Below are 18,168 nucleotides of genomic sequence, written 5' to 3' on the forward strand. Positions count from 1 at the left end.
CACTAATCTACAGATTGATGCTGAAATAGTAGGAAGAAAAAAAGTACTTTGTTATGTATTCTTCAGTTCAAAAGAATATACAATAGATCTACAAAGAAAAGCTCCATTTAGATTAATTTTCTCCATAGATATACATTTTAATCAGCACGCTTGGAAAGCATCTTGCTCTTCCTGACATCAAATACAACTGCATGATGAAGAAGAGAGGACAGTTTCCTGCTGAATAGAATCTGCCATATCCTCAAATGTATAAGTCACGGAGAAAAAGGTCAGAACTGTTGCTTTAAAAAACAGAAATTGCTTGAAGAAATCCAAGTTTTCTTTTTTTTTTTTTTTAAGATTTTATTTATTTATTTGACAGAGAGAGAGACAGCCAGCGAGAGAGGGAATACAAGCAGGGGGAGTGGGAGAGGAAGAAGCAGGCCCATAGCGGAGGAGCCTGATGTGGGGCTCGATCCCACAACGCCGGGATCATGCCCTGAGCCGAAGGCAGACACTTAACCGCTGTGCCACCCAGGCGCCCCAAGAAATCCAAGTTTTCTAAAAAAACAAAAAACAAAAAAAACACACCTTTTCCCAGAAAAATAATAAAATTGGCAAAATCACTAACATGGACAGATACAAAATAAACAAACAAAATTAAGGACTCCTCTCCACAGAATACAGTAGTATTTGTTAATAACTATGATTGGGGAAAAAACTTTCCTCAAAATATTACCTGAAAAAAACCATAAACATCAAAAATAGGACTTAGATGGAAAGCATACAAAATACTTCACCAAAAAAACATGAAAGCAAATAATTGAGAAAAATGTATGTATTCCTGGCGAAAAATACCAGATACAAAAATATGTCAACTAACTCCATTTTAACCTACAGATTCACTGCATAATAACACTATGTGTTGGGGAGGGGGTGCTGTAAGTGGTGAAAGGGATGTGATAAAGTGATTCTCAAATTAATCTGAAAGAATAAGAAGAATGTAAATGGTCAGCATACACTAAAAAGAGGATTTCAGAGAATGTACATGTGCTATAGGAACCTATACCATACTCTATCAATTATAGTAATCAAACCAATGTTGTATTAGTAGTTCAGGACAGAGAAAAAGAAGGAAAGGAAGGGTGAGAATCATAGAGCCTAGCAACAGAGCTTAGTATTTATAAAATATATTATTATATGATAGAGGTGGCCTCCAAAATATGTTGGGAAAAAACAGATGTTATGGACTAAATATCATGCCCTCCCCCAAAATTCATATGTTAAAGCCCTACCCCCAGTTTAGCTCTATCTGGAGATGGAAATTAGAGAGATATTTAAGGTCAAATGAGGAAGGGCCCTAATCTGATGGGATCGGTATCCTTATAAAAGGAGCAGGAGACACTAGAACGCACACTGAGAAAAGGCCATGTGAGGACATGGTGAGAACACAGCCATCTACAAACCAAGAAGAGAGTTCTCACCAGAAACCAACCACCCCGGCACCCTGATCTCAGACTTCCAGCCTCCAGAACTGTGAGAAAATAAATTTCTGTTGTTTAAGTACCAGTCTATGACATTTCCATATGGCAATCTGAGCTGAAGAGATGAACACAATAATGTTATTGGAAGTGATGAGTAATTTCAAAAAATAATTAAAGATAGAATCCAAGGAGTGCCTGGGTGGCTCAGTCACTTAACCACTAACTCATGGTTTTAGCTCAGGTCATGATCTCAGGGTCATGAGATCAAGCCCCATGGCAGGCTCCACACTCAGTGTGGAGTCTGCTTGGGATTCTCTCCCTCTTCCTCTGCCCCTCCCCACACTCACCTGCGTGCATGTGGGCATGCGCACTCTATCCCTATTAAATAAGTAAATAAACAAAATCTTTTTTTGAAAAGACAGACTCCAATCTCACACCCTATACTAAAATAAACTTTTTATGTTTGTGATATATATATATATGTAGCTCTGTACAGAAATACTAAAATCAAATATAGATAAATAATTACATATTCTTTGGAATAAGACATAAATTGTCAAGCTAAAAATCAATATATTTACAAAAACTTCTAAACTTCTTTAAAGCCATGGAAGAGAAAAGCAAAGTTAGAGACACATGAAGCTAAGAAAAACTATTTGCAACCTATTTATCAGACCAGAAGTTAACATTCAGATTAAAGGCTAGCATCCATGTTTTATTAACAAATAATAAGATATTTTTAAACTATTAAAATATAAAAGCAATGCGTACGAATAGAAAATTTTAAGAAGATATACAAATAACTAAAAAGGTCTGAAGAGAGTTTCAATATCAGTATTAATCAAAGAAAAACATGTTAAATTAAGAAATAATTTTTGACATGTTAGATTAGGAATGATTTTTTGTTTTTAAACATAACTTTCTGTGATACAATATTTTTGCAAAGCAAATTACAACATGTATCCAGAGAAATGTACAGATCCTTTAACTCATTAATTTCACATCTAAGAACCTAGATACAATCAATTGTGCAAGAATATTTTTATAAAAATACTCACTGCAATGTTTATAATAGCTAAAAAAAAGGCCCAAAAACTTTTAAAAAGTGAATAAATTATTTTAAATGATACATTCCTACAATGGAATACAATGCAAGTATATATCAAAATTAGTAGATTGATTAGACACTAAGTAAAAAACATAGCTTGTTTCTATTAAAATACACGTTGTATATTGTACTATTAATAATCAATATTTTCTATCTTAGAATAAACATATAACCTTTGTAAAATAAATATTTACATATAAAAACACACCATACTAAGGGAGAAGGTAAGACATTAAAAAAATGATCCGAGGACAATAGATATACTATTGCATAAAAGTAAAATGAGATCCTTAATCATTTTTTAAATAAAAATAAAATAACAAGTGGTAGGTAGTATATACATAAACGTGTAAAAAAATCAAGCCGTACCACAGTTACAAGACTTTTTTTTTTAGTGTTGAAACAGGTAGGAACTTTTAAAAAATATTCTTAAATTTGCCAAACTTTATTATGATGAAAGAATAAAATGGTAAAAATGTCAGAGGAAGTCCTAAGTCACACATGCTTATCTGTGGAAATAAGGGCAATTTTAAAATAAGATAGATATATAGGGGCACCTGGTTGGCTCAGTTGGTTAAATGTCTGCCTTTGGCTCAGGTCATGATCTCAGGGTTCTGGGATCAAGCTCCAGGGCAGGCTCCCTGCTCAGTGGGGAGTCTGCTTCTCCCTCTCCCTCTGCCCCTCCCCCCTGCTCATGCACTCACTCTCATTCTCTCTCAAATAAATAAAGTCTTTTTTTAAAAAGAGAGATATATAAACAGGCAAACATTTAACATTTCTAAATAAAAAAAAAGAAACCATAAATTTAAAAAAAGGAGAAAAACATTTGCAATGCATTCAATAACATACCCTCTTCGGTTTCAAATTGATATATTAACCAAACTCCTATACCTTGCTACTTGGATGGCACAAAGGCAAAGTAATCATATACAAAGGCAACTGATGACCCCCCCACACACACTCCAAACCACCAAAGGGAAAGAAACCATAAACCTAGGCATTACTTTGATATGCTTTTAAGCTTACCCTTTATATTTAATCCATCAGAAAGTACAATTAATCTTACCTTCTAAAAATCTCTCCAATTCACCCACATCTCTCCATATTTACTATCACCCTTGGTCCAGCTATCATCATCTCTTCCTGAATATCAGACTATCCTACTAATTGTTCTGCCCACATCCTTTCTCATCCCTCACCCATAATTTAGCCAGAAAGGAAATCTGATCTTCTCACTCCACTTTACCCTATCCCCACCCTGAACACATACACACTCCATTCAACCCAGTGCTTAAAGCATCAGATAGGTCTTAAATAATGTGACATCTATCTACTTTTTAATTTTTACTTCATACCATGCCTAACTTTCTACGTTCCATGATTTACCCACTCTGAACATTTTTCAATCCCATCAGTTACAGATTTTATACATCTTATTCACTCTGAAACACTTGCTGATGAAGACATAAGAAAGCTGAAGGATCATGGATAACTGAAGTTTCTAGCTGGCACAACTAGATGGATACTAGAGCCATTTACTGAACTATTCTAGATGCTAAATTATCTTCTATTATTAAGTTCTATCATTCCTCGAACAATTCAAATAGAAAAGTACCCCCAAAGCCCCTGTATTACTATCTCTTATACCTAGAATTCCCTTTTAATTGATCTTTGCATAAATAGTGACTCCTTGATATTCTGATCTCAGAATGCCACTTCTGATCAACCTATCAAAAGCAGGCACCCTATTGTCCTAATCTATCACTGTTTTAATTGCATTGTATTATCACTATCTGATATTCTTATTTATTTGTTTATTGGAAACCTCCCCAATCAAAGTATAACTTTCTGAGAGCAAAAACTTCATCCATCTTGTTCACTGTTGTATTCCCATTGCCAACACGTAATCAGTGTTCAAAAAATATTAAATAAATGATTAATTCAGAGCCAACATGATCTATCTGAAATAAAGTGAATTATCATCAAAAATTCATGCTTTGATAAAATATATCAAAATCATGGGAACTCATAATTAGCTAACTTATTGATACATTGTAAGCACTTTTTTTTCAAAAAATAAGAATAAACTGTGAACTCCAAGTCAGTATTAATTGGCATTACAGAAGGCAATACAGAGTAGTGCCTGAGAACATGAGCTCTGGAGTCATATGTATGGATTCCATGGATTCCAATCCAAGCTCTACCACTTACTATGTAACATTAGGCTGGTTATTTAACTTCTCTGAGGTTCAGTTCCCCAGACCATAAGGTAATATAATAATAATACCTACCTTATGAAATATATTTGAAGTACACATACCAACGTCTGACACAGAGAGAAGAGTCCAATAAATGTCAGCTGTTTTTTTGTTGTTGCTGCTGTTTTTTGTTTGTTTGTTTGTTTTTATTGCAGAGAGCATCCAAAAATGTGGGCTCAGTGTTAGAAAGGATGGTAATTTGAAGTGGCTACCTCCATATGTCTTTGAAAGAGACAGCTCCAAGTAGGTGATTCCACAGAATACATACGTGATGATTTTAAAGCAGTACAGCATTGACCAATATATAGATAACCAGCAAATGAGAACTTCTCGCACGCTTCTTACGTACCGAGTGGGTGCGGAGTGCCGCAATGGTTTTTGAAAGTGCCATTTCCCAGAGTTCATCAATGTAGGCTCTATTTACTAAGCCCTGGGTTGTATGTAAAATGTGATCTTCAACCACAAAAAAGCTAAGATGGAGGAAAAAAGAAAGTACAGCTGTCAGAAATTACAGTTTGACTACTACCTCCAGGGTCTGACAAACATTAAGAGCTGCCATCAAATTCGAAGTTAATAGTCATTTCTTTCCTTAAAGAAAGCTACTTGGTGTCGTAAACAAAAATCACATTTCTTGGACCTAGAATTTTGCCCAAGCACTTTACAGAAATCGGAGTCACATTTCTATTAAATGTTAACCGTAATGGTGAGCAACTTAAAAGGGAAGAAAATGTTTACAGGTAAGGGAGGTTAATTTCACTATATTAAAAACACCAGGCCATTAAGACATTTCAAAAAATTAATCAATTTAAAGAGACACTGAAAGCTGAAACACACATTTTTTAAGAACCCAACATACAAAATATCAAAATGATTCCCTATATACGGATTTCTTCATTACAGGGTTGAAAATGTATCTTACAAAGGTCAAAAAATGTAAACTTATTTTTTAACACTCTGTTATAGCTTTATTGTTGTGCATTTACAATGTATCTTTAGCTCCCTTGGCTAAATGTTCACACTAAATAATTCTTTAAATAAGGAATTCTTATGACATATTTTAATCAAAACTATCAATTACACTGAAAAATCTAAATCTGAAATAAAACAGAAATTTCACGGAACAATCCAACTTCTTTCCCTTTCGTTTATCTGCGAAGTCATAATTTTGCCATTAGAATAAGCTGCTTATATTTGGGGTGTTTATTTGGGAAATGCAATTCCATATTAGTACGTATACTCTGGATGATGGTGGCAAACTATACAGCTCATGGGACAAATCTGGCCCACTGCCTGTCTTTATAAATATTGTTTTATTGGAACACAGCCACGTTCACTCATTGCTGTATTGTCTATAGCTGCTTTCACACTGCAACAACAGACCTGAATAGTTGTGACAGAAACCGTATGGCCTGCAAAGCTTTACTAAAATACTTTACTATCTGGCCCTTTTAGAAAAAGTTTGCCAACTTTTGCTGGTTATTTGGTTCCCTCTTACCAAGAATGGAGAAACAAAATATCAAGTGTAATAAAATTACAATTCAAAGTTTTTCTCCCTTATCCACCAAAACTACTAACAATATAATGCTGAAACCAATAAGACATTCCTTTAGCATTATCAGAAAGTCAAAAATAAATCTTAAGAATTTAAAATAAAAGAAATATAATTTCCCAAGGAAAACTTATTTTTCCAAGTCTCATGAGTCTAGGTATTAAAAGTGTATAAATTTAAATACATACACACATATATATACCTACCCTACAATTTGATTAAAATACTTCCGGTAGCCATCTAAAGTTTCATGCTGCAACAAAGGAAAGAAGAAAAAAGTTACTCTTTCTATTTTGATCCATTAAGACAAAGTTAAAATCAGTTACTTAACTTCTTAAGGCTCAGTTCCCAAGACTGAGGTGAATGTAACAATAGTACCCTACCTTATAGGGTTATAATGAGGATGAAATGAGATCATTCATCCCAGTACTTAAAACAATGCCTGACACATAGCAATCAATAGATGTTAGTTGCTATTTTCTTACTGTCACATCCACCAAAAATGATCTCAGAGAGACAGTTTAAAAAAAAAAAAATAGTACATATGCAAAATAATGAACAGCTGCCAGAAAAGAAAAGTCAAAAATTGAGAAAAGTTAAATTGGTGATCCTACCATGTTAGATGGAGGCTGGAGCACCAAACGGGCCTGTTTTCGCCTCTGTTTTCGGTAGTAGTTCTCAAATGTTTCCCGGGCACCCTGTAAAATAAATAAAAGGAAATGGGTTGACACCAATCTGACCAATTATTCTAGTATTTTGTGGGAAAAGAGAAGCTCCCAGGTCTGGAATAGAGGCAACCCCACATTTCTCAAAATCTGCTATTTTGACAATGATAATAATCATAGAAAAAAATAAAAACGACTATTACCATTTATTGAACCTTACAAATCCTGTAAGAATGGAGACAAAAGATTCTTAAGAGGACACTACCAGAACTCAACCACCAACGCACCAAAGCTGGTTGCTGAATCAACTATCACAAACTCACAAGAATGAAGACAAACCAACATTCTCATAAGAACAGTTGAGAAAACGTTCCTTAAAAACCTCACAGAACATTCCAGAAGAAAAATGTTCAGAATGAAAACCAGTCTCAAATGAATCATGAGCAAAGGGCCAGGGGGAGGCAGGAAAAAGGCAGAAGTGGAGAACAGTAAATCAGTCTTCCCGGCTAGCGTATAATCAAGCACAGGATTAACACCAAAAAAGAAGAAACAAAGCCCTGGAAATTCTTGGTGCACAGTTTCTTAAATTGAAAGGTGCTCCAGAGAACAAGAGCTGGCTCATGAGCTCTGTAACTGGGTTGAACAGCATCCTCTCAAAATTCATGTCCTTCCTGGGACATCATAATGGGACCTTATTTAGAAATAGATTTACTTAAATTAAGATGCAGTCATGCTAGAATAGGGTGACCCCTAATCCGAAATAACTGGTGTCCTTAAAAGAAAAGGAGAAAAGACACAGAGATAGACACACAGGGAGAATATCTTGTGACAACACCAGCAGAAACTGGAGCCACACCCCACAGCTACAGGCCAAGGACACCGAGATCGCCGGCCACCGCCAGAAGCTGGGGAGAGGCAAGGAAGGATGCCACCCAGAGTTCCAGAGGGAGGATAGCCTTCTGACACCTGCTTTTGGATTTCTAGTCTCTAAACTTAGGACCAAATAAATTTCTGCAGTGTAAGCCACCCAACCTGCGATACATCGTTACAACAGCCCTAAAAAACTAATATAACTCAAAGCTTTTAAAACATGACAGCCCCCCACCCCCCGCCTCTGCGGGGCATGTGGGTGGCTCAGTGGTTAAGTGTCTGCATTCTGCTCAGGTCATGATCCTGGGGTCCTGGGATCCAGCCCTGCATCAGGCTCCCTGCTCAGTGGGGAGTCTGCTTCTCCCTCTCCCTCTGTTCCTTGCTGGTGCTCTCTGTCAAATAAATAAAATCTTTAAAACAAAAAACAAAAAACAAAAACAAAACAAAACATGATTTCCCCCCTTCATGACTAAATTCTACTCTGAGTCTGAGACTTTTCTAAAAAATAAGAGTAGAAATGGAGAGACAGCATGCACAGTGGTTAAGAGCACTGATTTGGGAACCAGCTGATGATGTCATCATTCAAATCATGAGTCTGCTCCTTTCTAGCTCTGTAACTCATATGACCAGCTGTGTAACTTTCACTAATTTAACTTCCACCATTTAACTATTCATCTTTCACTAAGAGATGTGCTATGGTGTTCTCATCTCTAGAGATGTCACCCTCATCGTTGTCATGAAGATTCAGATAAGTTACAAAGCTTTTAGAACAGTGTCTGATAATCACCACTATGCATGTGCTTCTTTTTTTAAAAATGAGATGAAATAAATCAATCATGGAAATGAAAGTCTTGCCCATGCGAAAAAGTATAAACTCCATGCAATACCTAAGGTTTAGTTTCGTTCACCTTCCCAAAAGTCTGAAGAATCCTATTCAACATGACTTCTCTGTTACATCCCTAAACCAGAGAAGTTGATTTAAGGTGCTAAATCACACTAACTCAGCCTAAGCTCAGGGGTTGGCAAACGTTTCCTCCAAAGGGCAGGATAGTAAATATTTTAGGCTTGGTTAGCTCTACTGTCTCTGTTGCCACTACTCACCTCTGCTGTTGAAATGCAAAAGCAGCCACAGACAGTACATAAAATGAGTGTGGCTGTGTTCCAATAAAATGTTATTTGTAGAAACTGAAATTAGAATTTCATGTAATTTTCATCTGTCATGAAATCTTCTTCTTTTTATTTTTTTACCAACCATTTAAAAATGTAAAAGCCATTTTGAGTTCACAGGTCACATTGAAACAAGCAGCAGGGTGGCCATGGCCCATGGTTTGTTGACCCCTGGTGTAGCTTAAAAACAAAGGATTTAAAATGCTAACGTGATTATAACTATAGACACCTGAGTTTTCCTGCTATAAAATGAAATCAAACATTAAGACAGCTATTTCAAGGCTTTCTTATTTCTTAGTCTATAAGTTAATGAGGTAGCAAATGATTCTATTTAAGAAATAAAAAGTGGAAACTGCCTGTTGGTTTGTTAAAGTTATTCCCCACTTGTCACCATTTCACAGCATAGTGGTATTATTAAATGTCAATTACATTCCATACACACTGAAGGGCTTTTCATTTTAAAGTTAACAGCCCTAAAGGCCCTTTATTATTCTTGTGTGACATTACACATTCAACATTCATCGGAGCCAAGATACACTTAGCTGAGAATTTAGGGAAAGTCTTCTCTCAAATTAGACCATTGTATAATAATTTAATTATTTGTTGTAAAAGATAGAAAATATACAAGACGAAATTCTATATAAAAACCTATCATAGACCTCTACTTAGTTCTAAACTAGATACAGTTTTGCCTTTCAAATATTCATTCGATAAAATAACACAAAAAAAGATGAATTTATCTAATAATTCTGGCTTCTCCATTTACAAAAATGAGTTAGATTTTCCCTAGTGGCTGCTAAATAAATTCACCTCTGAGTATTCTATTTCCTCTGCCAATTTTGTCAACTCAATGCTTACAGGTGGAATTTGAAGTGGACGTCTGACCAGTCCGGCTGAGTGCCTGTCTTTTTCCAAACAGATCAACAACAGATGAACTATAAAAGTTAGCCACTTCAGTTTCAAGCTCCTTTAATCATTAATATTAATTTTAAAAAACCCTCAAAAACTAGTGAAAGTATAGGAAATAGATATAAAATAACAGCCAGTGAAAGTTGTTTTAGTTTGTTTTCATTTTATGTCATTAGTATTACAGTGGTCCAAAGGCTTTGTAATAATTAATTAACACACATAATATCATACATACAATAAAGAATAGTTCTTGCCATCATTGAATTTATAGCCTATGATGGAAAACTAACAATTAAATAAAAAATACTATAGAATCCTACGGATTGGAGTGTGTGTGTGTGTGTGTGTGTGTGTGTGTATGTGTGTGTGTGTGGTGGGTGGGAGGAATGTCAGAGAAAGCTTCCCAGGGAAAAAAAAATGCCATTTATATTCATAGTTGAAGAATGAGTCAGAATAAGCCACGTAAAAAGAAAGGGAAAAATATTTCTCATAGAGACACAGAAGTTCAAAGAAAAAAGGCATCACGCATCCCATGAATTGAAAGAAGTTCTTCATGGCAGGACCTTCAGAGTGTAAGGGAGAGGAATGACAAGAAATAAAGGCTGGAGGGCTTTGTAAATTTTGTTAAGATATTTGGACTTCAACTCTAGAGACAATCAGAGTTTTAGACATTTGTAAGTTGCAATGTACTGAGTAGAATGAAGAAACGGAACACTAGATACAAAAAGATCAGCGTGAACTTGATATATATTTAGGAGGTACAAGCTGATGATTGATTGGATATTGGTGGTGAAGGACAGAAAAAACAGCAAGCTAACATGAGTTTTCCAACCTGGGTAGCTGGTTTGATGGTGGTGTCATTTAATGAGAGAGAAAACATAAGAGCAGGGATATAGTCAATTATTATTCATGGATTCCATATTTGCAAATGTGTCTACTTGCCAAAATTTATTTGAAACCTCAAAATCAATATTCATGCTGCTTTCGTTGTCATTCACAAATGAGTACAGAGTGTTGAAAAACTTGAGCTGCACCCAATGCACATGTTCCTAGCTAAGGTCAAACAAGGCAACGCTCTGTCTCCTTTCTTCAGTTCTGATACTATAAACAATTATCCTTTCCACAGTCATCCAGTGCCTCATTCTTTGTATTTTTGTGCTTTTTAAAAATTGAGATATAATTGACATATAACATTATATTATTTTCAGGTGTACAACACAATGATTCAGTATTCATATATATTGCAAAATGACCCTCACCATAAGTCTAGTTAACACCTATCACCACATACAATTTTCTTCCTTTGGTTGAGAACTTTTAAGATTTACTCTCTTAGAAAATCTCAATTACCCAATAAAGTATTATTAGCTACAGTCACCATATTGTACATTATAACCCTAGGACTTACTTATTTTGTAACTGAAAGACTATTCCTTCTCATCACCTTCACCCAACTCTGCCATCCCCCACTTTTGCAACCACCAATCTCTCTATTTATGAGTTCAGTTGAGTTTTTTGTTTATTTGTTTAGATTCCGTATATAAGTGAGATCATACAATATTTGTCTGTGTCTGACGTATTTCACTTAGCAGAATGCCCTGAAGGTCCAGCCACGTTGTCACAAATGGCAAGATTTCATTCTTTTTTATAGCTGAATAATACTCCTTTGTATATATAGATCCCACATGTTCTTTATCCATTCATCCATCAGTGAACACTTAGGCTGTTTCTACATCTTGGCTATTGTAAACGATGCCACAATGAACATAGGGGTGCACGTACTTTTTCAGTTAGTGTCTTCATTTCCTTCAGATAAATACCCAGAAATGAAACTGCTGGAACATATGGTAGTTCTATTTGTAAATTTTTGAGAAACCTCCACACTGTTTTCCATAGTGGTTACACCAATTCACATTCCCACCGACACGCAACAAGGGTTCCACTTTCTCAACATCCTCACCAACACTTTTTATTATCTTTTTGCTACCGGTCATTCTAACAGCTGTGAGGTGATACCTCATTGTGGTTCTGATTTGCATTTCCTTGACGATTAGTGATGTTGAGCACCGTTTCATGTACCTGTTGGCCCCCTGTATGTCTTCCATTTTTGTGCTTCTTTTTGGTGACTTTGCTATTTAAAGGGCCCCCAAACATAGTACTGAAGTGCTGCCTGATGTTCCTAAGACTTGACACTTGTCAAGAAGACAAGATGTGCCTTACAGAGAAAACACATTCAGATAAGCTTTGTTTGAGCATGAGTTATAGTGCTGTTGGTCACGAATTCAATGTTAATGAGCAAACAATACATATTAAATACAATATCTTTAAAGAGAAACACACATAAAACAGGGTTATGAATTGATTGGCTGATGAAATGTTGTAAGCAGAAGCTCACAGGAGCCTAACCCCATATTTCCCCAGCAGCAATGGTTCGGTAATCATTAACTCAGTGTTTACAGTGACCTTATAAAATATAACTAACATGAGTAACAAGAACTGATTGTACATTGGAGACTGGTGATAATGACCTCTGTAATGAACATGTTTAGTTTGTGATTTCTAAGTGCTAAGTGTTCGGGAGCAGGCATATTTGGGTCACAGCTCAGGTGAAAGGGCTAAGCTAAAGACAACAGTTTTCAGAATCAGGAATCATGGGCAGAAAGATGGTAATCTAAGCTTAGGGAAAAAATGAGATAATCTAAGGAATATCTGTAGAATTTAAGTACAAAAGGACCTACCACAAAAACCCTCAGTGACACCAACAATTAGGAAATATTTGTCTCTTGCCTATAATTAAATATAATTTTAAATGTCACCTACTTAGAGAAGACTTTTCCACTACTCAATTTAAAATGGGAAGTTTTGCCAGGGCACCTAGGTGGCTCAGTCAGTTAAGTGGCTAACTCTTGGTTTCGGCTAGGGTCATGATCTCAGGCTCATGAGATCCAGCCCCAGATTGCTCCTCCAACCCCCCAATCCACCTCAGGCTCCGTGTTCATCCATACTCAGCATGGAGTCCGCTTGGGATTCCTTCCCTCCTCCTCCCTCCTCCCACTCCCCCACTCACACGTGCACACGCACTCGTGCACGCTCTCTCTCTCATTCTCTCAAATAAATAAATAAAATTTTTTTTTTTAAAAAAAAGGAAAGTTTTGCCTAATACACAGCTCTCTCTTTTAATTCTTTGCATAGCACAATCTCCATCTGACATTATGTTGTTTATTTGTTTATTGTCTGTCTCCTCTCATTAGGATGCAAGCTCCCCAAGAACAAGTTTATTTGTCTTATTTATTGTTGCGTTCCCAGCCCCTAGAACAATGCCTGGTATAAATGGCACTCAATATACATTTGTTTGAATTAATGATTAAAAGGATTAATAAAATATTAACCAATATTTTCTTTCAATGCTCCATTTTTATATTTACTCTTTACCTGCTAAATTGCAATAATCATATCTTTGTAATTTTTCCTATTCATCTCATCCTGCTGTTGTTCCACCTTCATTTATTCTTTTAAAGATTTTTGTTCCTGTTTCATTGAAGCTATGCTTTCTTCATGCCAAACAATTTTCTAAAATTTCCTTTTGGCTCCTGTAGAAAATCATTCTTAGAATCACGTTTCCTCTGAATTTTTAGGATGATGTCCCTTGTCCCATTTTATGCAGGATGTTTATGCAGATCTCACATTTTGTTTTGTATTGTTTCATTTTCTCAATTGCTCTGTTTTGAACAATAGGAGCTCTCTCTGGACCAGTACTTTCTTCCAGGCTTGTTTTGTGGTTTGTCCTGGCCCATTCACCAACCATCTGGCTATAGATCTAATATCTTTATGGAAGCAACAATTCATAGCAGGTTGATGTGCCCAGGTCCAAAGCTGTTTCAAAGTAAATCCACCAACTGGTTCCAGTGCCTAGCAAGCAACTGGCCTACTAAGTTCACATAAAATATGGCCGAACATTTTTTATGTTTAACTCTCTGAACCTCTCGAGGGAATGAAAACCACAATAATACAGGGTCTTCCTGTCTGTGTTCTTATGCAGCACTACTGAGTATTCTCCAGCACAGGAGAAACTTTGCTGCCACTGAAGGTCCCACTTTCCCCCTCAACCCACACTCTGGAAGGCTTATAAAGGAGAATCTCTACAGTGCAGGGGTAGACAACTAATATATTCATCAATTCAGGATTGTATTTCCAAGCCAGATGAGCCAGAGTGGAAAAGGCATAAAGCATCTTCAGATTTTTAAGGTCTGCTCTGTGTATGGTAGCAAAACACACATCACTCGACAACTAGGTTTCTCAATCCATTCAATCAGCCTTAATGTTGGGAGAAAAGTTTATTCAAATTATTATTATTATTATTCAAATTCAGACAATGTAATGTTAATTATAAGTCTTCTTTAATAATGGTGTTGTAATTTTTTAGACTTTCATGCATCTAAAGAATTTTAGTGGAAGTTAAGAAAGGCTTAGAAACTAAATAAGACTTTGCTTAATTTTTTTCTGTTAAGTGTATATATTCCATCTGAAGTTTAACTGAAATACAGGAGTTTATATCATTATAAAAAATTCTCTGCAACAATTTTCTTCTCACTCACTTGCAGAGCAACTACACAAAAAGAGCTAAATGATCACAGAACCTATTCTATATTTCCTTAACGCTAAAACAAGAGAAAGAAATACTCCCCAGGTTCTATTGACCTCTTCTTCAATTCACTGGGTGCTTTCTTTTCTAAATTCATATTTAATTTAAATATTATATCACATCCTATGATAAGCTTAGAGGAGGGTGCTAATGGTCAAATTCCCCAAAAGCCATTGCCAATTTCTTAATTAGTCCTAGCACTAGAATTAACCACGATATAACCCACTTCTCTTCAGGCTATACTGAAAATAATTATTTTGTTGTTTTTTGTTTTACCTTTTGTTTTTTTTTTAATATTGTCTCTTTTTAAAATTATTAATTATAAAAGTAAAATATGTGACTTTTAGAAAAATCAGACAATAAAGGTAAGGCAAAGAAAGAAAATAAAGGTCACTGATAATCCCATTGCCTGGAGATAACTACTATTTACTTTTTGGTGTACTCCCTTACAGACGTTTTTCTATCTTAAATAGATATTTCACATACTCACATATGTATATATACACACCTAAAAAGGATCCTATTGTTCATACTTTTTCACTCTTTTCATTTTGCATGCAAAAATCTTTTCTCAAACATCATAATTCAGTATGATCCACTCATTGCACAACACTGTGCCAACTTTCTTTCTTCAAACACATGCTATAAATTGTCATCATACAAATGCTGGATCTAACATGGGCTTTCAATAAATGTTTAAAAATAAAAATAGAAATGCAAGTGATAGCTTTGAGTTCCCCATGTGTCTAGGCACTTGTCTGGATATAAACATAGGAAACACACACAGCATTGCCACTCAGTGTGGGCAAATGAGTGAGACTTTTTGTTTTTGTCTGTAAAAGTGGTAAAATTTATTGCTAACAAAGCTCAAAGTCAAATTTTAGCTGCTGTCAGTTTATACATGCACCCCAGTAATCAAATAAGTCAGGATCATGGGATCCTCACTCTTGAGCCCGGGGGGGGGACCAGACGAAAGACCTTTCCATGCGTTTCTTTTTCTTCATAAAAGGTGACGATGTATACCACGTGCACAGACGCCCTGAACTTCTCATACAATTACTGAGCCCCATGCCTCCAAACAACAGTACCACCTACACGTCTAGTTTTGTGGAAGAAAAAGTAAAACTTATGGTGAACAATAATATTTCATATGGGCAATATGTCTAAACAACAGACAAAAAGAGGACAGACCCATCTTCATTTAATACTTACTCTGCCATTATTTGGCAAAACAGCTCTTCATTGAGTGGGCCTTTCCTGGTAGAGACTGAAATGGGGTCTACTGGAGGGTGGGCTGAGTCCTTCTCATCCACCACAATAACTGAAAATTAACCCTTGGATTAAGAAGCAGCAAAGGACAAGTAGACAAAGAACAAGGGAGGGAAATGGAAGGAGGGAAGCACACACCATTGTTCTTCCGGCTTCGCCTACAGGAAGCAATATTTCCATTTGGTCTTGGGCAAAGCCTGTAATTTCACCTCCCTGACTGCAGCTGGAGAACTCCCTTTCAACTGTCCCGGCATCCAAGTGAAGACAGGTTTATTCAGTTTTAAAAAAACCAAAAACCTGAAAGGGCCATTTTAATTTGCTTCCATGTGAAAAGGGGAGCACTTTTCATAGGGCCCCATAATGACGTTCAGCGGGATATTACACTTCGCCATATGGCTAATTTGCACAGCAGGCCCAAAGCAGGATTTTCTTTCATTAGAACTGCCCTAAAGATCAGACTACAGAAACATGTGTAAAGAACAAACCCAAGATGCCCCCTATTGCTTAAATCTAGAAACATTCGATTCCCAGATGTAAAAGCCCATTCAGAGAGTTCCCATGGCAAGGTCATTCAAGAGTCGTAGAGGCGGTATGTGTCACAGCTCCATTTACGTATATTAGGGCTTTGAAAATGTCTAAAATTTAAAAGCCACAAAATTATCAAAACACCTCAAAAAAAAAAAAAAAACCCACTATATATGGAGGTAGGATAATAGCTCTGGTAGGTAATTTATTATTACAAAACAAAGCAAAACAAAACAAAAACATTACTTTCCGAATGCCCGAATTCTTGATATCATTCATTAGCTTACAAAATAAATCTACATAAACTTTTGACCCTTTTTGAAGAGAGCAAAGGCAGTCTGACGTTCTAACAGAGTCCTGTTTATTTTTAAGATGGCCCTTATAACTTATGTTTGTCTTGGCATTTCCTCCTTCTGCCATATCCCAAGCCTGAACCATAGAAAAGAACATCCCCTCCGGGAATGACAGAGTCTACAGGATTTAAAAAAAGAAAAAGAAAGAAATCTGATGTCTAATGATTATGGAGTAGTTGAGTCTGTGCTTTTGAAGAAAGTAAACATTATGATTAACAATCTTGGGCTTTGTAATTAGCTTCCCCCTTCCAAGAGAGAGTGTTAATTTATTAAATATTTTAACAAAGAGTCTTTTATTATCAGATTCAGTTTGGCTGGCTCCTTTCATAGCATTACCAATTACAACCAATAAAGCTTTAATTGATGACTACTTTTTATAACCTTTGACCCAAGATGATAAACAGTTGTACCTTAGAAGCGAAAGGGTAAACCTCAAAGGGAACGGTGTCTTAATCATGCTTAGCAAACCAAACCGCTTAAAATTACAACCTACCTACCTGGTTAGAACAAAAACCCAGACTTCCTCCATGATTAAGATAATTGATCAGGAAAAGATTTGGATTTCACTTTTAAGATAAGTGTCCTTTTTGTTAGGGAAACCCTAATTAAAATTACCTGCATATAACTGTGTACCATAATGTGCTAATTGTAGATTATAATATGATTTAATCAATTTGTAGACAATTAGCAAGTAAATTTTAATATGTGACATAGCTTCTAATATAAAATAATTGAAATGCAAGTTATTTTACTATTTTTTAAAAAGACACTATAATTTAAATTATATCCCCCCAAGTCCCATCATTTTATTGAGCAGTACCTTTATAACACCAGGGACTGTTAGGAATATGTGAGCAGAGAAGTAAACCAAATTAACTGCCCAACAATGAGACATCGAAAATTCTTAGAGAATTGGGTGCCTACACATGACAAGTAAGGAGAGTCATTCCTTTAATTAGAGTGAGATAATGAGGTTGTCTGCATTTTCTCCAAAGAACAATTCCCAAAGTTGGTAGTGTTCCAAAGATACTATTCAACTGCCCAATTTCACACTTGCCAATTTTTAAGGAAAGTCTTTTCTAACTCACACCTGTCAATCTTTTAAACTGCGAAGGTGCTGCATAATTTGGAAGTTTAAAATTTCCCAGACAAATCTCTTAATCTGTGTCATGTTGCCAAAATGAATAGGGAGGGAGTCTGAGCAATTACTAAAGAGCTAATAGGAAAATGTGGCATCTAAAACTGTAAATGAAAATAATACCATCGTGTCACAGTGGTTACTCACCATCACTTCGTGGAGATGAAGACAATGAAGACACCGTTAATTGTCCTCACACTGCAAGTCCTGGCCTAACAGAAGGTACGGTGTAAGATTTTATATAAAAAGAAC

The 18,168-nt window shown here is 35.8% G+C and overlaps 1 protein-coding gene across 6 annotated transcripts in view; it reads right to left on the reverse strand.

The window, feature by feature from the left end:
* The window catches only part of EXOC6B (exocyst complex component 6B), a 600,511-nt gene that overhangs the window by 286,181 nt on the left and 296,162 nt on the right, over positions 1-18,168 (reverse strand). For all 6 annotated transcript variants that reach the window (XM_044392293.3, XM_057309029.1, XM_044392302.3 and 3 more), the window contains 3 exons: positions 6,993-7,076; positions 6,585-6,631; positions 5,179-5,299 (listed from right to left, as the gene is read on the reverse strand). In XM_044392293.3, coding sequence (XP_044248228.1) covers positions 5,179-5,299; positions 6,585-6,631; positions 6,993-7,076 — 252 coding nt within the window. The remainder of the gene's footprint in view (positions 1-5,178; positions 5,300-6,584; positions 6,632-6,992; positions 7,077-18,168) is intronic.

This window comes from Ursus arctos, unplaced genomic scaffold, assembly GCF_023065955.2.
Source record: "Ursus arctos isolate Adak ecotype North America unplaced genomic scaffold, UrsArc2.0 scaffold_8, whole genome shotgun sequence".
NCBI classification, from domain to species: Eukaryota; Metazoa; Chordata; class Mammalia; order Carnivora; family Ursidae; genus Ursus; species Ursus arctos.